At 42.5% G+C, this 20,212-nt stretch overlaps 1 protein-coding gene across 10 annotated transcripts in view; it reads left to right on the forward strand.

Moving 5' to 3' along the window:
* TRPM3 (transient receptor potential cation channel subfamily M member 3) overlaps nt 1–20,212 on the forward strand; it is a 529,331-nt gene that overhangs the window by 410,982 nt on the left and 98,137 nt on the right. For 7 of the 10 annotated variants that reach the window (XM_020289309.2, XM_076008638.1, XM_020289318.2 and 4 more), the window contains 5 exons: nt 6,201–6,301; nt 7,658–7,792; nt 10,442–10,492; nt 19,265–19,300; nt 19,461–19,601. In XM_020289309.2, coding sequence (XP_020144898.2) covers nt 6,201–6,301; nt 7,658–7,792; nt 10,442–10,492; nt 19,265–19,300; nt 19,461–19,601 — 464 coding nt within the window. The remainder of the gene's footprint in view (nt 1–6,200; nt 6,302–7,657; nt 7,793–10,441; nt 10,493–19,264; nt 19,301–19,460; nt 19,602–20,212) is intronic. The other 3 variants (XM_020289312.2, XM_020289321.2, XM_020289324.2) reach the window with 1 other exon arrangement.

A 20,212-nucleotide genomic window follows, 5' to 3' on the forward strand; every position in this document is an offset into this window, starting at 1 on the left:
TGAGACTCTTCCACATCATTTACAAATCCTTCCAAGTTAGCTTCACCTCTCTCTGCTGCTATGTTGAGATCTTAGCCCCTAAGGTGATATAGTAGGAGATGGGGCCTTTGGGGCATGATTAGGTCATGGGGACAGCCCTCGTGAATGGGATCAGTGCCCTTATACAAGAAGTCCAAGTTACACCTCTTGCCCCTTCGACCATGTGAAGACACAGCAAGATGGCGCCATCTATGAACCAGAAAGAGGGGCCTTCACTAGAAAGGTGAGGCTTTTTGGCAGCCTTTGCTCTACTAATCACTCCCTCCTTCTTGAAAATCTCTCTTCCCATAGTTTAAGGGACCATGACCTCTAGGTTCTCTTCCTATCTCTTTGACTGTTTTTGGTGGTCCCTTTCTAATGATTTGTTTTATTTTCATCCCTTTTAAATATTCATTTTATTCAATTGTCCGTTCTTTGCCCTCTTCTTCTTGTCACCTTCATGCTAACGTTTCCCAAATCTCTATCCTCAACTCTGACTGTTCTGTGCTCCAGACCTCAATACCAATGGCCTCTGGATTGACACATCAAGCCCAATACATTCAGGAATAAAAATTTGCTGCTCAAAAAAAAAAGCTTATTTTTATCTTCCATTGCCAATCTCAGTTGGTTCTTATATAATACTCGGGCTTCCAAGCTAGAGATGAGGAGTTTACTTTTGACTTCTCTTTCTGCTTTGCTCCTGACTTCAAATATATCACCCGAAGCTATCAATTTTGCTTTCTAAATATCCCTTTATGCCAGCTTCTCTTTCAGGTCCTCGTTATCCCTTTCCTAGAATATTGCAAAACTTTCCTAAGTACTCTTCCTCACCCCAGTGCAACGTGCCTCCAATACATCCTACACACGGGCTGCCAACGGGATTTTTCTAAGACACAAATCTGACTGCATTGTTTCAAAGACAAGCAGTTTCCTGTGCCCTCAGGATAAAGAGGAGACTCTTCCACATCGTTTATAAATCCTTCCATGTTAGCTTCACCTCTCTCTGCTTCTAACCCACACTGCACCACAAGCATATAGGTCCAAGGTCTTCCCATGAATTTCTCAAATACACTGCACTATTTCACTCCCTCAATCCTTGCATACAACTTTTCCCTTTGCCAGAATACATTTCTGCATCTCATTTGTCTACTGAACTAATTAATCCCTTAAAACCCGTGTGGTTATTATTTATGCACTTAAACCTTCCCTGTCGTCCTGCAGAAAGAGAAAATAATAAAACTATAATATGTATGTCTTACACCAACTTGTATTCATGTCCACATCAGGGTCTTTGCAACTTGACGTTTCCTCTTCCTGGAATGCTCTTCCCACAGTTCTTCACATATTGGCTTTTTCTCATCGCTTAGGTCTCAGTTCAAATGTTACCCCCAGGAAGGCCTCCTGTCTCCTTATTCTAACAGAGCAGTCCTCCCCCACCCTGGTCACTATCCTTACCACTTCTAGACTGCTGCTTTGAAGGACAACGGCCCCCAAGCCAAAAACAGGACCTGCATGGACTCCAGATCCATTTCAATACTTTCAGGGCATTTTCCAACCCTCCTCTTCCCACATGGAATCAGCCAGGATGTCCCAAAGAACTTTCACACTTGTACCTCTGAGCTTACCCAATGACTCCATGTCCAGCCCTCACTTCAGGAGGGCAGTCTGGCCAGCAGATGGCTCCAGCTGGCTAGGACAATACTTCTGTCACAGGAACACGCAAGATTGGGCAGCCAGAATGGTGCCGCCACATTGATTTGTTAGTATAAACTCAGGTCCCACACACCCTGGGGGTAGCACTGCCCCTTCATAGCACTTACACAGTCTGAAAAGACACTGCTTATTAGTTCATTTGTTTATTTTCTGAGCGCTGCCCCACCCACCACCAGTAGAATATAAGCTCTGTAAAGAGGGTGCCCCTCGCTAACTTGTTCACCATTGGATATTCAATGCCAAAACAGTTCCTGGAACAGAAGGTATTCATATCTGTGTAAGATACCGGGCTATAAGGACAATGGACACATTCCAGCTTCTGTTTACTGCTTGTTTGCTAACCGCAAGGCATTATGAGTACATAATGGGATGCAGAGGAAAAAGGCAAAGAACAGGGAAACCGGAGTCTCTCAGCTAGGACCCAGAACAGGTTAGAGCCTATCAGGGGTAGGATGAAGTAAGAATCACTGTAGGGGCAGGTGCATGACCAGTGTGTAAACAACTGAGTTATAAAAAGGGGGCTAACACACGAAGGAGGGTCCCTGCCCAGAGAAGAGGCCACTGCGCTGGCACTCTGGGGGCTCAGACCCTAGCTCGAGGTAGACAATAAAACTCTTTTTGATAATTACAGCCTCGGTGACTATGTCTCTCTGTCCTGCGGCCCTGTGAATCTCAAATATAACATCTGTTGATCAGATGAATTATTGTATGAGGTGGTAGATTTGATTACAGGCCTCTCTCTTCCTCTAGGCTGTAAGCTCTCAGGACAAAGGATTCTGACTTATTCATCCAGGTCTTCATACTGGTGTAGTGCTTGCCATAGAAGAAGGCATTGAAATCAATATCTTGGAATGCATAAATAAATGAATGAACATATGTTATCTATGCTAGAAGTTTTTACTCTTACATTCACATTAGAATAACCTGGGGTTCCTGTTTCTGAATACTCTCAAAAAAAAAAAAAAAAAAAGAATAACCTGGGGACCTTTTAAAAACTGCAATGCCCCATGGCCGGGCGCGGTGGCTCACGCTTGTAATCCTAGCACTCTGAGAGGCCGAGGTGGGCGGATCGCTCAAGGTCAGGAGTTCGAAACCAGCCTGAGCAAGAGTGAGACCCCTGTCTCTACTATAAATAGAAAGAAATTAATTGGCCAACTAATATATATAGGAAAAAATTAGCTGGGCATGGTGGCGCATGCCTGTAGTCCCAGCTACTTGGGAGGCTGAGGCAGTAGGATCTCTTGAGCCCAGGAGCTTGAGGTTGCTGTGAGCTAGGCTGACGCCACGGCACTCGTTCTAGCCTGGGCAACAAAGTGAGACTCTGTCTCAAAAAAAAAAAAAATAATAATAATAAATAAATAAAAACTTCAACACCCAAGACCAATTGAACCAGAATCTCTGGGGGTGCGTCCCAGGCATGAGTATAACTAAAGCTCTTTAGGCAATTCCATTGCACAACCACAGTGCAGAATAGTGTGACCAGCTACCTGGGTTTATTCGGGATTGAGGCATCTTCCAGAATGCAGGAATTTCAGTGCTGAAACCACCACTGTACTAGGAAAACCAAGACGGTTTGTCACCCTGGTTGAGAGCCACTGATCCAAACTGTCGCTCAGGGCCATTCTGAGTGATGTATTTTCAATTTCTGAAAAGTCAAGACTCATTGGCTTCGTGCTTTCACTTGACACTTCGCTAATTACATCCCGGCCTGCAGCTCGCCTTGCCCTCAGCGCCTGCTTCCTGCTATGTGTTCCCGTTCAGGTGCGCGCTGCTGTTATTGACTTGGGTGACATACATATTTGTGACACACAAATGGCAAAGGGAGTGATTAAACCATTCCAGCAAGTCAGTGCCCGTGCAATGGACCTGCTAAAGCAGCAGAAGAAAGTCTAAAGTGCTACCTTTCCAGGTGCCATTTCCAGGAGCCTTCACCTCTTTTTCTCTCCAAATTGATGACAGTCCATTGTGACACATTTCTATTTATCACTGTGTATGCCAGTTACCCTGGTGCGAGTGTACAGTCCCTATTGTTATCTGGGGAGATAATAATTTTCTTAATGGAAAATTCCCTGTGAAAACTGAATTAAAATTCATCATTCCAAACACTCATCAATTGACCCCAAGTATGTGGTTAGTACTGAACCCGTTGATTCCGGTGTAGACACCAGAATCAGAAATGCTCTTCGCCCTGTGAAGGGAACACCGCACCACAGCTCTCTAAGGCCTTGTCATTCAAAGCGTGGTCCCAGATCTGCAGCGGCCGCCTCACCCGGGAGCTCGTTGGAACTGCGGAGCCTCAGGCCCCACCCCAGAGCTGCTGACTCAGAACATCTGGAGTTAGAAGCCAAGAATGTGTGCTTTTAAAAGTTCCCCAGGTTATACTTACGCATGCTCAAATTTGAGAAGTGCTCATCTAGCGAACGCTGTGCCTGATTCTTAATGTCGGTACCTCAGAGCCCAGAGGGAAGAGGCGAAGGTAAGCGGGAAAGGAGGTATACAGCGCAGTGGCTCCCAGCTGCACACTGGAAACACCTGGAGAGCTTTAAAATTGCCGGTGCCTGGATCCCAGCCCAAGCAGGATGATTTCATTAGTATGGGGAGCACCTGAGCAGTGCTCCCCAGGGGATTCCAACATGCATGAAAGTTTGAGTCACTGATACCGCTTAATCACCAGGAACCCTGCCCCCACCACATCGCCCCCGGCCTCCTCTGCTGCTGGACGTGTTTGCTATCCCTCCTTCCTTCCCGAACATCAGGAGCAGCAGCGATGGAAGGAGGGAGGGGCTCACTGGGGCTGCATCTCCCCTCTGCCATGAAGAACACTTGTTCCCTTCTATCTTCTGTTAGGAGCTGTTTGACCTGTGTTCACTCCAACCTCTCAGGTCTCTTCATCTGTCCGAGGGAGACAGTAAGACCCAATGCCCCGGACTATTTGGGACATTGCATAAGACAACACCGGAAGTGCCCGGTACTTTGGCAAGTTAGGTGCTGAGAAACTCTGTGCAAGGAAGAGTGCTGTCTCTCTGCCCTTCTCCCCTGCTGGTGGCACGTCCATTATGTTTGGCAAAATTGTCTCTTCCTCCGTGCACAAAGGGTGTTGGCGAATTGTGAAAAACCTATTTATGTGTGAATTCACTCATATGATCTCATCGCAGTCTCACAACACTTCGGCCATGCAAATGGGATAATCTTGGTGTCCCCATTTCACAGACAATAAAACAGTGGCGTAGAGGATTCCAAGTCTGACACAGTCACAAAGTGGCAGACTCAGATCCCCTGACTGTCACCCAGTGTTCTCCCGACCCACTGTGCTGCCTCCACGTTCAGCTTCACGTCCAGCCACCTGGAAGGTGGCATCTACGGACAGGACGCTTGCATCTAGACCAGCTCTGTCCCGGCAGAACTTCCCGCGATGATGGAGATGTGCTCTATCTCTGCTCTCCACTTCGACAGCCACTAGCCACATGTGACGACTGAGCACTTGAAATGCAGCTAGTGTGACTGAGGAATTCAAGTTATAATTTGATTTAATGTTAATTTAAATACCCACATGCGAACAGCACAGATCTAGAGACAGGCTGGAGAATAATGGGAAACCGGGAGATCGTTCCAATGGTTTCTACTCACAAATCAAAGCAAAGCTAAGCCACTTGCCTGCCTTTTTCTTCAGAGATCTTCTGAGCTCTTTTGTAGTAGAGGGACCAGTTGGCCCACTAGTTGATGACAGCACCACGCCCATGCAAAACGCGATTTGAATGATGCCTTGACAACATCGATCGGCCAGCAGAAGCAGGCTGCCTTATACAGCAGTGCTTCTCGAACGTTAGTGTGCACAGATCAACTGGGATCTAGCTTGTTAAAATACAGACTCTGGTTTAGCAGGTCCAGGACGGGGCCTGAGGTCTGCATTTCTAACAGGTGCCCAGGGGGCGCTGCTGCCCTGTGGACCCCACCTGAACCAACCAGGCTGTAGAGCAGTGGTTCTCAACAGGCTGATTTCGCCTCCCTTCATCCTGGGGGCATTTGGCAATGTCTGGAGACATTTTTAATTGTCATGTCCACGAGGATGGGGGTGGCAGGGGCTACTGGCATCTACTGGGTTGAGTCCAGGTACCCTAGTAATAATCTACAATGTACTTGTATGAGTGTGTCAAAATATCACATGCACCCCATAAATATGTACAATCATGTATTAAAAAAGCATGGGGTTTCAAAGATCTTCTTTTTAAAAAATTCTAAAACATAGTAATAATAGTAATTATTATCTAAAATGTACAGGAGAGCCCCCAAGACAATTATCTTGCCCCAAAATGTCAATAGTGCCAAGTCTGAGAGACTCTCCTGTCTAGCCGAGTCCGCTCTGCAGGAAGAGGAGGTCAGGGGCAGAGTGATGGAGTGAGTCTTCTGGGTATAATAACTGACCATTGTTTTCTCTCTTCCGTTCTTGTCTCCCATTTGTCTGCACACAGGAGCCAATGCCTCGGCCCCAGACCAACTGAGCCTAGCTTTAGCCTGGAACAGAGTCGACATCGCTCGCAGCCAGATCTTTATTTATGGGCAACAGTGGCCGGTAGAGTATACGTTGTCACCCCTGAAAGCCCTCTGGCTTGGGCAAGGGTATTTGTTTAAGAAGCATCTGAGATTGGCTCAGGGGAAACTACTACCTTTTCTTTAGGATGGAAAATGTTTCTTTGCAGCACGGCCCCTCACCTGGGCTCCCTTTCTCATCGTTAGGAAAACACTGCCACCTAGTGGAAGTTACAACTAATCACAGCTCCAAACATTGCGAACATTTCCATCTCTATGAGTGGGGCCCTTAATAGCAATTTTCAGTTGCAAATGATGCTGTTTCTTTTTAATACATCTGAAAAAAAAAAAGGCCAAGTTGTATTGATTAAAATTAAGGAAGGAGTGGAATTTGCGGTTTGTTTCTGATTGTCTTTAAAACGGGGACAAAAGGAAGCGTTCGCTGCCCAAGTGGTGGCACCCCCTGCTGGTTTATGGCTGTGTCGCACCTCAGGATGCAGAATTAGCAGGCTTCCCTCTGCAAGTGCCATATGTCCTGGTGGCTGAGCACAGGTCCTCCCTGTTCGCAAAGAACAACACAAGGGAACCAATGCTTTATATAACTGTTCTGGGTTCGTTTCCCTCAATTGCCCCTAGAAAAAACAAAAACTTGGGGAATCAGCCAGTGGGCGGTGTATGCACGCATCCACAGGAGGCAGCCTGAAATTTGATTTCTGTGCCTGGAATCACACCACACATGGGCAGGTCTTTTTTAACCCTTCTTTTCCCACAGAGCTTGGCATTGAGCACCTGTCTTCATTTAGTGCGAGTGGATTGTTAGCATGGAAAAATTTGTCAGAGTCTAGACACTATGAAGTTTTTGTGAAAGGAATTAAACAGAAATCCTAGCCGGTGGCAATTCCAGAAAGTAGGCTGTTCTTTTCTTAGTTAAGTGACACCATCTTGTCGCGTGCTCTTGCCCACGTCCGCACAGAGACCCAGCATCAACTTAGATCCCTCTTCTCAAGTCAGCCAAGGGTCTCATTCAGAGCCTAAGCATGCTGAAAATGAAGACAGCAAATTCCCTGGTGTTGCAGAAGTTTGGTCAGAGAATTTTGAGGGGAAAACCTTCTAAACCCTTGCACTTTCTCAGGATCTAGTATAAGAAAGAGACCCAGGGAAGAAATAGCTTTTGGAACTAGAAATCTTTCACTTCTATTTGCAAAGACAGGCCCCAAAATACAGGAAAGGCTGTGGCTGTCCCAAAAGCAGAGCTGTGAACAGTCTTGCTAGCATGTTCTTGGACGTGCTGAAGGCTTACCAGATGTCAAAGGCATCCCTTCCTAAGCTGTTCAGGTGAATGCCAAAGAACTGCATCCCAAGACCCCAGGGCAGACTAACTCAGTAACTTGATTTGCAGGTGGGGTCTCTGGAGCAAGCCATGTTGGATGCCTTAGTTCTGGACAGAGTGGATTTTGTGAAATTACTCATAGAAAATGGAGTAAGCATGCACCGTTTTCTCACCATCTCCAGACTAGAGGAATTGTACAATACGGTAGGGCCAAACTAAGGCACTTTTTATTTTCTCTGTTTTTTGTTTTGCCTTCTCCTGCCCCCACATGCCTGTGAGTGTCTTCCCTGATCCCTTCCAAATGCATGGATCATTCTTCACAAATACTCCCTTAGACGTACGTAGACGACAAACACCAAGTCACCAAGATTCCGCTTGTTTTAGCTGCTCAGTTGTCAGCATCTAAGGCAAAAAGTTATGTGAAAACTTAAGGGTACTGTCCTCATATTCTTACATAAAACCACAAAGGCTCTGGAAATTAGAACATGGTTTATTCTGTAAACCCAGAGGGTGTTTGAGGCAATTAGCAGAGGAGGATTGATTTAAGTCCAAGCATCAAAAAGGCCAATTAAGTACCCTGCACCATTTTGTTACCCTCACAGCTATGAAGTTTATCCTTTTTCCACAATAATGGAATAAAATATAAAATATCTTCTTGTTTGGAATCACTCAAAAACTTTTTTCTTTTTAGTTTTGTAATGATTCGCTAATGTACTTATAAGGGATACCAACAAGTAATCATAGGTGAAACTACTGTTTATGAAGTTGCTGAGAGGATTCAATAAGTTAAGCGAATTGGCTCTGAGCTGACACTAAAATCCAATGAAGTTTGAAGAGCAGACATTGTTTTCCTCATTTAACAGACAAATTGAGGCTGTCTTAGTCCATTTGTGCTACCATGACAAAATATCTGAGTCTGGCAAATTTACAGACAACCAAAATTTATTTCTCACAGTTCTGGAGGCTGGGAAGTCTAAGATCAATGTACCAGCAGGTTCAGTGTCTGGTAAAGGCTGCCTTTTGCTTCCAAAATGAAACCTTGTATTTGCATCTGCCAGAGGGGACAAATGCTGTGTCCTCACGTAGCAGAAGGGATGGAAGGACAAAAGGGCCCCACCTCTTAAAGGCCCCACCTCTTAGCACGATTGCATTGAAGATTAAGTTTCAATGTGACTTTTTTGTAGGGGACACAAACATGCAAACCATAGGAGAGGCCAAGGTGAGTTAGTTTGTTCAAGGTCAAAAAAATCCTAAGAAAAAAGCCAATACTGAACATAGACTCCTGTCTCAGAGGTGATTTTTCCCATTTGCCACAATGCCTGTCCCACCATGCACAGCACAAACTGGGATGGAGCTTATTACCTGTCCCCAGACAGTGCAAGTTTTAGATGGTGCCACCCTGGCTCTAGCTCATTCCCACTGCAGGAAGTAGAAAACAGGTTATCAGAGTGGCTCCAGGTTTCTGTTTTCTCTGCAGTTTTTTCTTGGTTCAGCATATTGAGACCTTCAGTAAGAATAATAGGGTTTTCATTTAAAAATAAAATAAGGCAGAGTCGAGTGGCACATCAATTAGAGAATCAAGGGAGTAGAGTGATTTCTTCCAAAATTCCAAAGATTTGAAAAGAAAGGAAAGAAGTAGGAAAGTTCTAGACTGAGAAAGGCTGGTAGATTTCATCACTCCAATCAACTGGTGGTGGCACTTGAAATACTCTGTAGACAAGGGTTACAGGACAGTGAGTGGCCTCAGTAATATTATATATTATTATATGTTTTATATATCATATGTAATAATAATAATACCTAACATTATTGAGTGCTAAGTACTGTTTTAATAGATTTATAAACATTGTATCATCTAACAGCCACAACCACCCCATCAGATAAAGTGGTATCATTATTCCCATTTTAGAGATGATGAAAACTGAGTCACAGTTATGCAGCTTGCCCATATTCAGAGCTTGTCAGCAGCAGAGCGAGGTTTGTCTAGCATTCCTATCCCTGAAAGACGATAGAATGGCAACTTATTTCACTTTATTCCTCCCTCAAGCAAGCATACATCTTTTCTCCAAGTCTCTCTTTTTTCCCAAACAGCCTGTGGCTTTTTCTTCAAATCAAGTTTCAGCAAACTGTCACCCAAATCCAGCCCACTGCCTGTTTCTGTATAGCCTACAAGCTAAGAATGTTTGCTTTTTTTTGTTATTTTCACATATTTTAATGGTTGCAACAATGAAAATAAGAATAATATTCTATGACATATTAAAATTGTATGGAATTTGACTTTCTATGCCCATAAACAAAGTTATGTTGAGTCATAGCCAAGCTCATTTGTTTACAGATCACCTATGGCTGCTTTCACATGACAACAACAGGGTTGAACAGTTTCAATAAAGACTGTCTGACCCACAAAGTCTAAAATATTTAGTATCCGGCCTTTTCATAGAAAATGTTGGCCAGCCCTTTTTAGACAATTGCTCATTCATTATGGGTAACAAACAAGTAGCAATGGCAAAGTGCCAAAGTGTATCTCCAATGCAGTAAATGGGCCCCTTTGTTTCCCCCCACTGCAAAACTAGCTCGGGTAGGCATGTTTGGGCCCAGCTGTCAACAAGATTGACAACCTCCCTTGCAAAGTTTAAACCTAGAACCGCAAATGCATTTTCTTGGAGAAACACAATCCCAAAATCCGCCGGTGTGTGCGTTTAGAAAAGACAGGTACAACTGAGCAACTAGAACAAGGTCCATCTTAATGATCTGCCCTCCTCCAGCCAGAACCCTTCCTTCCAGATCCTTCTTGCCTTGCCAGTTAGAGCCCCTGACTAGCAAAACCGTTTGATTCTTCTCTATTGTTTTCAGAGACATGGGCCCTCAAACACATTGTACCACTTGGTCAGGGATGTCAAAAAGGTAAGAACCCTCTCGACCGCAGGTCAGAGGCCACGTCTTCATTGCTTCCTGTGATTAGAAAATGCTTCTGTTTTGCATGAGCTGCCAGAGTATTCCTGTCCCTGCCAGACGCCCGTCATTTCAGAACAGTGTGTGCGTGTGTCTTTTAACTCTGACACCTCCGCTTATGATGCAGCTGTGGTGCTATCTCCGGTCGCCGTGGTTTTAGACGCTTTCGTTGGACATAATGCTTTTGGGTCGTGGAACCCTAGGCTTTCCTCCGTGCCTGGTGGATTTATGCCATTACCTGTATTTTTCCATATGCCCCTCACTGCTTGGGGAGCTGGTTTCCATGCTGCCTGGCTGACCATAAAAGGTATCTCCATTTGCTAGCTCTTGATACAAGGTCACATCTAGCATTACGTAGAGTGTAGTAAGCATAGCTCCCAAAGTTTCAGAAAACAGAGAACTAAAACACATACATGCATTCCACTTTTCTAACACTCTATTTTTTCCACAATATTTTTTCACACTCATCATCTCATCTAATGTGGGGGAAAAAAACTGGTAGGGATGGATCAGGTAGAATTATTCTCCTTTGCAGATGAGGAGGCTGAAATACAAGGAAGTGAGAACTATATTAGGTGGTTAGTGAGGAGCTAGGATTAGAGCTCAGTTTCTTTGATTAATAATAATAAAATAATAGCTATGAGTTAGTGATGACGAGGTGCATGCATAGCATTGATAGAAGCTTTAGATGCATCTTAACTCATTTAATCCCCACAATAATTCTATGAAGTCGAATTAGTTTATTATCATTACATAGTATTATTCCCATTTAAAGATGAGAAGAATGAGGCACAGAGAGATTATGTTCAATCTTAGCCAAGTGATTGTTCCTTTGCCCCATATAATCTCCTTCAGAGGTAGCTTGGGTTCCGAACTCTTCAATCCATCCCAAAAAGTGATGTTTTAACACCAAAGGATAAAATAAATGATGGCATTTACTCTACCCCATAAGTATGTGCCTGCACTCACATGCACATATATACCACTATCGCCTATTTGTAGCAATTCTTCACCAAAATCCACAGAACATACTCACAAAGTGAAATCTACAAAGTGAGGTCAAAAATAGAGCATAATTTTTTCATCTCATAGGCAGTCATTGGCTAGAATTCACCTTTAGGTGTCCTGTGGCTAGCTGTGTTTTTATTTTTCCTTCAAAAGGCCAAGCAAAGGCCCTGGGGCTGCTAATAATGTACCTATTAACCTGCTGGACTTTTGCTAAGAATGAATAAAGGATATAAAAATAAAAACAAAAAAGCCCCCAAAATCTCCCTCCTTTGGCCCTTGCAATTTTCCTCCCATCTCCACACAGCCCTAATGAAGGATTTTTCATCTGTAAGTGACACCTATAGTTCTTTCAAAGCAAGGGAAACAGGCACTGTGCAGTCTGTACTCCCAATTCAACAACCATTTTACTAAGACCATGTCTTTCACTGGTCTACCCCTCCCAAGCCATAGTACTAGATCTGCCCTCCACAAACTCATTTCTCTTCCCTTCAGGTCTTCCAGTTTTGTTGAATTCATCCTGGCTTAAAATTGCCTGGAGGCTAAACTCAGAAGGTTAGCCGTAGACACATCCAATGTGTATTCTTCAAATATCTTTGCCAAGATATTTGTTACTCATGTTCAATAATCATTGAACATGAATCATTTGAACATGTTACTCATGTTCAAAATGATTTGAGTTTCTCTAAAATATCAAATAAGGTACTATCCCCCTCACCTTAAGCCAATATGTGTCCCTAAAGGAATTGTGAGGCTTTCTGAAGAAATAGCTATGCCTTTGTCCATCAACCCCAGCTATCAGCCAATCCAAATCTTTAAACAAAGTCATTCATCCAACCCACCACTTAGTCTCCCAGCAATAATGTCTTGCTGGATTTTCAATGGGATTTTTGCAGTTAGATTTTGCTGAGCATAAGTAATCAAAATCCCTCTTATTACACTCTTTTCCCCATAGGACTCTGCTTTGCAATATTATTTTCTCTTTTTGGAAATCTCTTGGGCTGCCTCTTGCATTTGCTCACATCACTTGTATTATTGGAAGGCATGTAAAGTGTCCTTAGGGTAGGGGTTTTCTTAGCTTCTTAGCTAAAGATGTACATCAAAAATAATATAGACTAACAAGAAAAAATAGGATGGTAAGAATTTGGGAGGGAGAAGGATTAATGAAGAACAGCTTTATTTTTTTTCTTGTAAGTATGATCCAAATATTGAAGGAAGAAAATAATTATATGAGTATGTACTTACTCTCCAATTTAGTAACTGGAAAAATGATAATAAATCACCAAGCATAGTACTGAACTAGCCTAGGAATGATTTATCCTTTTACCTGAGAAAAGAGACTGCCAATAAGACAGGGAAAAGCAGAGAACCAATGTTTAGTTTCTTCCCCTGGGGAGAAGTAGGAGCAAGAAATGCAGATTCCATGTATTTCCATGGTCAAGGTGAGGGTCTGACTGTTGGAGAGAGAGAGAGAGAATAACAATGGTAGTCAAAGGAGCGCAAGTGTCTACATTTTATGTTACATGAATGATGGGAGCTGAAAATGAAGTCTTCTGTTATATTTTTTTAAGTGCATAAGGGAGAAATTGTCATTGGCGCACAACTTTCTCAGATGATTCCAGGAATTTAGGAAAATAAGATACTAAAGACTACAAAAACTAGGGCTAAAATGCTCAGAAAATCTTGGGAAGTTTAAGCAATTTTCAAAATTAAGGAACATAATAATAATTAACATGTGCTTTCTTTTCTATAATCATAGTGGGAAAAATATATGTGTATATGTACATTTCATCTATGACAAAAATTAACCAGTGACTTATAAACCCTGATACAAAATGCTGTTCATGAGTTAGGAACACAGTCCTAGACCTTAAATATAGTGTTTGATAATATGTCTGTATAATGAAATGCAAATAACTCTTAAGAATCCAAAGAATGCATTTAGGAATTTATCAGACCATCGTAAGTCAACCAGCATGACATCTCCAAGTTCAACTCTTTTTTGAGACCAACAGAACTGAATGTGGAGAATTGCTCCCAAGCCACTTTCAAAATCTCAAATTATTAATATCAAGGGAACAATCTAAGAGCAACGAGGTAAAAGAGTGGCTATTCAGCATCAATCAGAGATTTAAATTGATATAAGCCAACCCAGTTCCTGGACATATTTTCATGCATAAATCCATTGAATGTACCAATGCTCTTATATTAAACCAAAGTGGCTCAAGTCTGTCTGCTTTTCTGTGAAATATAACCTGCCATTTTAGTAGCTGTCTGCTCAACTTGTGCCTCTGTATGTTCTAAAGTAGTAGTTTTTTCTTTCTTAAATTAAATGTGCTAATACCTCAGATTATCTATACTCTCCACCCCCTAACCAAAGGAGGATATTTGAGTATTATACAGAAGTAGTGGTGAAATGATGATAATTTAAATTTCATTTATATGGGACTTAAGATCCAGAGCTTTGCAGAATGCAAAAAAGAAAAAAAAAGGGCATTTCAGACACACTTTGGCTAAGAAAAGGACATTTTCATAATCCCATCTGCTAAATTCATGCAAATTTGCAAAAAGCATTCTTATTTTTTAAAAGATTGGTTGCCTGGTCTATTACCATGCTAATGGGCCAAACTCTGGGATGAGGCCCTCTTTTCCCCTGAGCTTTCACCAGATGAAGCCCCCACCTGGTGATTACTCATAGCACCTGCAGGCCACTCTCCCTTAGTGAAAAAAGCTGCCCCTGGGGTCCTCTATTTTTCACTCTCTCTCTTGGGAAACCTAATAGCCAGCAATCATTTGACACCTTGCCTATGTCAGAAGGAAACAATCTTGTTTTGAAGGCTTGTTGTAAGTTTCCAAGAAAAAAACAAATATTCCTAAATAGTTGAAATCCAATAGTGATATCATGAACTGACATCTGAAAAACAGAGTTCATTTGGAAGAGCAGATCTAATAAGTGAATTTAAACTATTCTTTTAATTAAAAGAATCAAAAAGCATGGCACGATTAAACCTTAGCTTCAGATTAGTAGTTCATAGCATGAAAAAAAAAGGAGACATTTTCAAGTTGTCAAATTGTATCTTCCCATAGATCCAAGTCTTTCTAGCAAATTATTTGAATCATGTGGCCTACCATGTGTTGTTAAGGCATGAAAAGGGAAATACTAGTTCAGGTTTTACTAATTACCAAAGTCATTGAGGGGTGGGCTGGGGAGGGGTGGGAGGAACTGTAACAGAAACAGCGGGCAGAATGAGTATCTCTCCAGTACCGTTTTGACTTCCAATTTGAAAAGGGCCCAAGCAAAGGAAGACTCCTCCAGAAGGTTTGTGAACATTACCTGTTGGTATGTGAGGTCCTGTTCACCTTCTCTGCTTTTCCCAGAGGAGGAGGATGCAATGAGCACAACAACCCCATCCCCATCTATTCCTTTACCATCCCTCATCTCTGAGAACTGGTCCCACTAACCGAACTCCAGGGGATAACTGGAAGCTACATGAACCTCGGAAGCTCTAGATGGGGTCTTTGGCCAGCAGTCTGGCAGTATAAAAATAAGAGCAGCCTGCCAGTTACTGGTCATCCAATTGGACCTTTAGAAATCAGTAAGACTTTGGAAGTTACTCTGTCCAAACCGCCTATTTTCAGAGCATAAACTGAGGTCCAGAGAAAGGAAATGATCTGTCCAGGGTCACATGGGGCAGAGCCAGAACCACAGTATAGCCCAGCGCTGTTTCCACTGTGGGGTCACGTCACTGGCTATTCTCTACATGAGTATCTGTAAGGTCCCCTCTGCCCAGCAATGCCCATCCTAGGAGAAGCAATGCAAATGCACCATCTGTGACATCTGCAGGTCACGGGCAGAGGTCAAGGCCACTGGCCCAGCACTGGCCCATGCACCGAGGCTGCCATCCCCTCCAGAGCCCACCCAGGACAGTTATTCCAAGAGGTCTAAATTATACCCAATTTTATTCATTGTATGGAAAAAACTATTTCTTCTTTCCCCAAAGCTTTCCATCCTTCCTAGTAAGAAATAAAACTAATTTTCCTTAACTTCTCTGCACTCAAAAGTTCCTGCAGAGAAACAGACACAATCGGCCTTGCAGGCTGAGTTCAAACACATTACTTGTTAAACATTCCCTCCTCCAGATATTGCTTCAGCAAGAGCCTCTGACTCTCTCCTTATCCTCCAATCCTTCAGTTTACCCTGGATTCATTTATATGGCCTGATTACACAGATATATAAAGCAGAGCAGGCAAGTAAACGCTGGTGAGGGAGGAATTCTCACTGGCTTCCGTTGGGTGAGCCCTTTGTGGTCACACAGAACGCAGCCCACTTCCTGGCAGGCCTTGGCTCAAAGTTCTGTAGCACCCAAATGGTCACCAAAACCTTCCTCCTGCTTCAGACCCAACCATACATAAGTCATTCTGAAATAATAAAGCTTTATATGAGATTCCAGAGCCTTCTTTTGCAGTAGATACCCCTAAAAGTCCTTTATGAATAAAGCACTTGCTAAACATGTTTTATTTGCCCCTTCAATTTTTATTTTGAATTTTACTGCTATTATTACTTTCTTGACGATTCCCACTCCTAAAGACACCTCAAAAGCATAAATATTGCCATTTTATACTGGTCTTCAGGCAATATTGATGTCTTGTTCTTAGAATTCAAACTGATGCTCATCCCTAAGTTTCTCAAAACAAAATGCATAGGCATTAGGTTCACTATTACGCACATTTTAAATTTTATTCTTACAAGATTAAAATAGGCACAAATTCATAGACTTGCTCTGATTGCCTTTCCATAGCATCACAATCAATCTTTCAGGGATTTTTCTGAAGCCTGGTATATGAGCATTATAGACCATAAAGGCCATGGAGTTCAACCTCCTTTCACTGGAAAGAAAAGTGTGGCCCTGAGGGACATGGCTGATCCGTGTAGGACAGACAGAAGCTCAGGGCAGCTGACTAGAAGCTGGTGCTCTTCTTCCTGCCTGCCTCAGCATGCCCAGGAAAATAACACAGAGGGCTGAGCACGCTCTGGAGGTCATCCTTACGAGATCCAGACATCTATGACTTGAGGTCAACCCAGGCCAGTCCAGTCTCTTGGGCTCTTCTCATTAAATAACAGCCTTGCCTACCAATCCAGTAGAGCCGGAGGACACAGAAACTGTGGCCTTGTTAACCTGCCCCAAAATAATGGAGAAAAGTAGTTGCATGGGTACTATTTTTAAACTCAGTTTAATTTTTTTGGAAATGGCAATACATGAAAAGTTACTATCTTAAAACTTTGCCTGAGCTCCCTTTTTAAATATTTTATGCCAGCTTTTGCATAAAGAAGTCAGACAATTGGTCTGTCTCTATAGCCTCAGGGAAGCTTAACTTGCTGATTCAGTTAGATTGGCAAAGGAACCTGCAGGGGTGCAGTGGCTCACACCTGTAGTCCCAGTGCTTTGGGAAGCCAAGGTGGGAGGATTGCTTGAAGCTAGGAGCTCAAGACCAACCTAGGCAATATAGGGAAACCCACTGTCTGTACGAAAAAAATTTAGAAAATAGCTAGTGGTTTACTCAGGAGGCTAAGGTGGAAAGATGGCTTGAGCCCTAGAGTTTGAGATTATAATGATCCATGATCTGGCCACTGCACTCCATCCTGGGTGATAGAGCAAGACCCTGTCTCAAAAAGAATGAAAGAAAGATCTTCAACAAAGGATATTTTCAAATGTTGACTGAGGAGGGTAGAGATCATTTTTGTGAAGGGACAAAAGGAACAATCAGGATGTCAGATTGGGTAGGGTTGGGCTCAGGTCAAAGAGGGGAGGGGTTCTGTGTCTCAAAGTGTTCCCACCTCATCTGTGGTACCCTTCACACAGTCCCATTGTGCCTGGCTGGCTCAAATTAGACCCCTGAGCCTGCCATGCACCCCAAGCCAAGGGAGAGGTGGAACCCCACAGGTTAGGGTAGGAGTTAATTCTAAGGACAGCAAGGAAGTCTAAAGAGCAGCAGTGGAATCTCACATGCTTGAGGCTAGTGCTTCAATTGCTTTTCCTCCCTTTACCCCACTGAGAACATCTGAATTCCACATACCGCAAAACATGTATTTCAAGTTGAATTTCCACAGTGAGCTCAGGCTGTGCCAACCAGGGGCGACTAATAGATAGTGACTAGTTTGTTATTGAGAATATAATACTAACTCCCAATGAAGTCAATTAATTTCACTGTTTTATTGGTTCACATTTTCAACAAAAACATTCTGAATGCCTACCATACCCATGGCCCTACAAAAGGCACTGAGAATATAAAGAGAAACAAAAACAATTAAGAAAAATATAAAGCAATCGGTTTAATGATAGAATACGGTAGGCTGCCTCTAACCCCAAACCTCAATACTTTTCAATGGATTTGGCTGACCGCAGAAGAGCTGAGTAAGGATAACTGAAAACCTACCCTCAGGTTAGCAAAAGAACTTAATTTCCAACTGACAGTGATGATCTTTTTACACTATATATGTCCCAGTTCTGCTATGTAACTTAACCATTGCCACCAGAACCTTATTTAGCAGACAAGCGGTCTGACAGACTGTGGGTGTACACCCGAACCACCTGGAGGAGCTAATAAAGAACATAGAGACTGATACATGGGAATAGGTACGACAAGGTCCAGGCCTTGGTACTGTCACCAAGTTCCCCAAGTGATTCTGATGCCACCAAAATTGGAAAACCGCCACTATAGATTATGAGTCTCTTCTGTGGAGTGGCAGAAATCTCACACAGCATCCTGAGTGGGTCCTCCATTAGGGACAAAACTGGGTGAAGTCCCTCATGCCTCTCCAAAATATATCTAAGGACACCAGGCTTCCTACACAGTGTGACGCCCCAGTCATTCATGGTATAGAGCACTCTCCTGCAAGAAGGAACTAAACCAGACCAGGAGAGTTGATTAATCGTTCCCTTTGGAATTCACTGCATAGTCAGAAGTTCCCACAAACGGAACTGATTCTTCCTCGACCTCATAGAGCAAAACTTTCAGAGCTCCTTTTTGAAGTAGAAAGAAGTAATGAGTAAATAATAATAAAAACTTTATTGTTTTTGCATCTATATGTGGCAAGCAGCTAAAAGATATGCCATAACTATAGGTCTTTAAGAAACACTATCCTCTTTGGAAGAAATAAATGAAACATCTCCTTAATTCTAGAAAAAATGAATTTTCTATTGACAAAAGTCTTCTTCTGCTCCTCTCCCACCTGTCTTTAAACACAGGGGATGTTCATATACCACTTCATCCTCACACCCAAAATCCCCTCCCTAGGTACTGCTCTTTTTTTTTTTTTTTTTTTTTTTAGGAAAAAGGTTCCATTTTTAAAAAATTATTAATGGAGGATTTGCATTAAAGGAGACTTGAGCCCTAAGCAGGTCCCAGCTGATGCAGGCCCTGGTAATAACACTCATCTTCTGAAAGAGTCTTCCGTTAGTGAGCGGGAAGAACTAAATGACTGTCAAGAGAACAGCAACAGGACTGAGTCAGAAGCAGAAAAGGGGGCTCGGGGAACATCTGGGGACCCTAGTTTCTAGTGGCGGGGAGTGACAGCATTTGTTATGTCTAGCTCTGTGTTTCTTTCTGCTACACTGGTGTTTTTTTCTCCCCAGCTGAAGACTTGAATAAGTATTTTGATTTTCTGTTATTGCCGACGATTACTGCACCTTCTTATTTAACTTATGTCTTCTTTCCAAGCGAGAATATCCAGGTTTCGGTTGGATCTATTTTAAGGTGAATTAATTAACCAGCATAATAATACATTCATATGTTTCTTTTTTTTCATCATTTTTTTTTTCTCTAAAATAGTTACAGAACACATGAAATAGAACCCCTAGTAAACCGCGTTGTCTTTTGGATTTGTTTGTTTGTTTGTTTCATTCTTCCCGGATAGGGCAACCTGCCCCCAGACTACAGGATCAGCTTGATTGACATCGGCCTGGTGATCGAGTACCTGATGGGCGGGGCTTATCGCTGCAACTACACGCGCAAGCGCTTCCGGACGCTCTACCACAACCTCTTCGGCCCCAAGAGGGTGAGGCTTGCTGCAAATTCCTGGGCGCTCCCTAGGGGGGCTGGGGGTGCGGTTTCTTTGTCTGCGAGAGGGAGACCAGTTGAGAAGGACATAGATACCCTCCCCTCCTCTTCTTGCCTCTTCCGTCAAATCTGTTAAAAAAAAAATTTTTTTTTTTAATTAGAAAAACAAAAACAGAGTGTATGGGGAAAAGAGGAAACTGTTTTTGGTGGGTTTCTTTGTTTTTTTTCACTAGGTCCGATTCAAATCAGAAAATTGCACTGAGAGTGAGCTTAAATAATCAGAGAGTATTAATGAAATTCAAATTAATCGTATTGTTAAGATTATTAAACTCAGCAGTTTTCCAGGTTTTGGGTCTTGGGAATCTATTTATACCTTTAAAAATTGTTGAGAAACCCAAAGAGTGTTTATCTCTGAGAATTCTATCAGTGTTTACCATGTAAGAAATTTAAATTGAGATTCTAAAAATATTTATTCATTTTAAGGTAACCATAAGAATCCCATTAAATGTGAAAATAAATAACATGTTTATGAAAACTATATTTTCAAAAACAAAAAATTAATGATAAGAGTAGTGTTGTTTCACTTTTTTTTTTTTACAAGTTTCTGTA

This window comes from Microcebus murinus, chromosome 12, assembly GCF_040939455.1.
Source record: "Microcebus murinus isolate Inina chromosome 12, M.murinus_Inina_mat1.0, whole genome shotgun sequence".
Classification (NCBI taxonomy): domain Eukaryota; kingdom Metazoa; phylum Chordata; class Mammalia; order Primates; family Cheirogaleidae; genus Microcebus; species Microcebus murinus.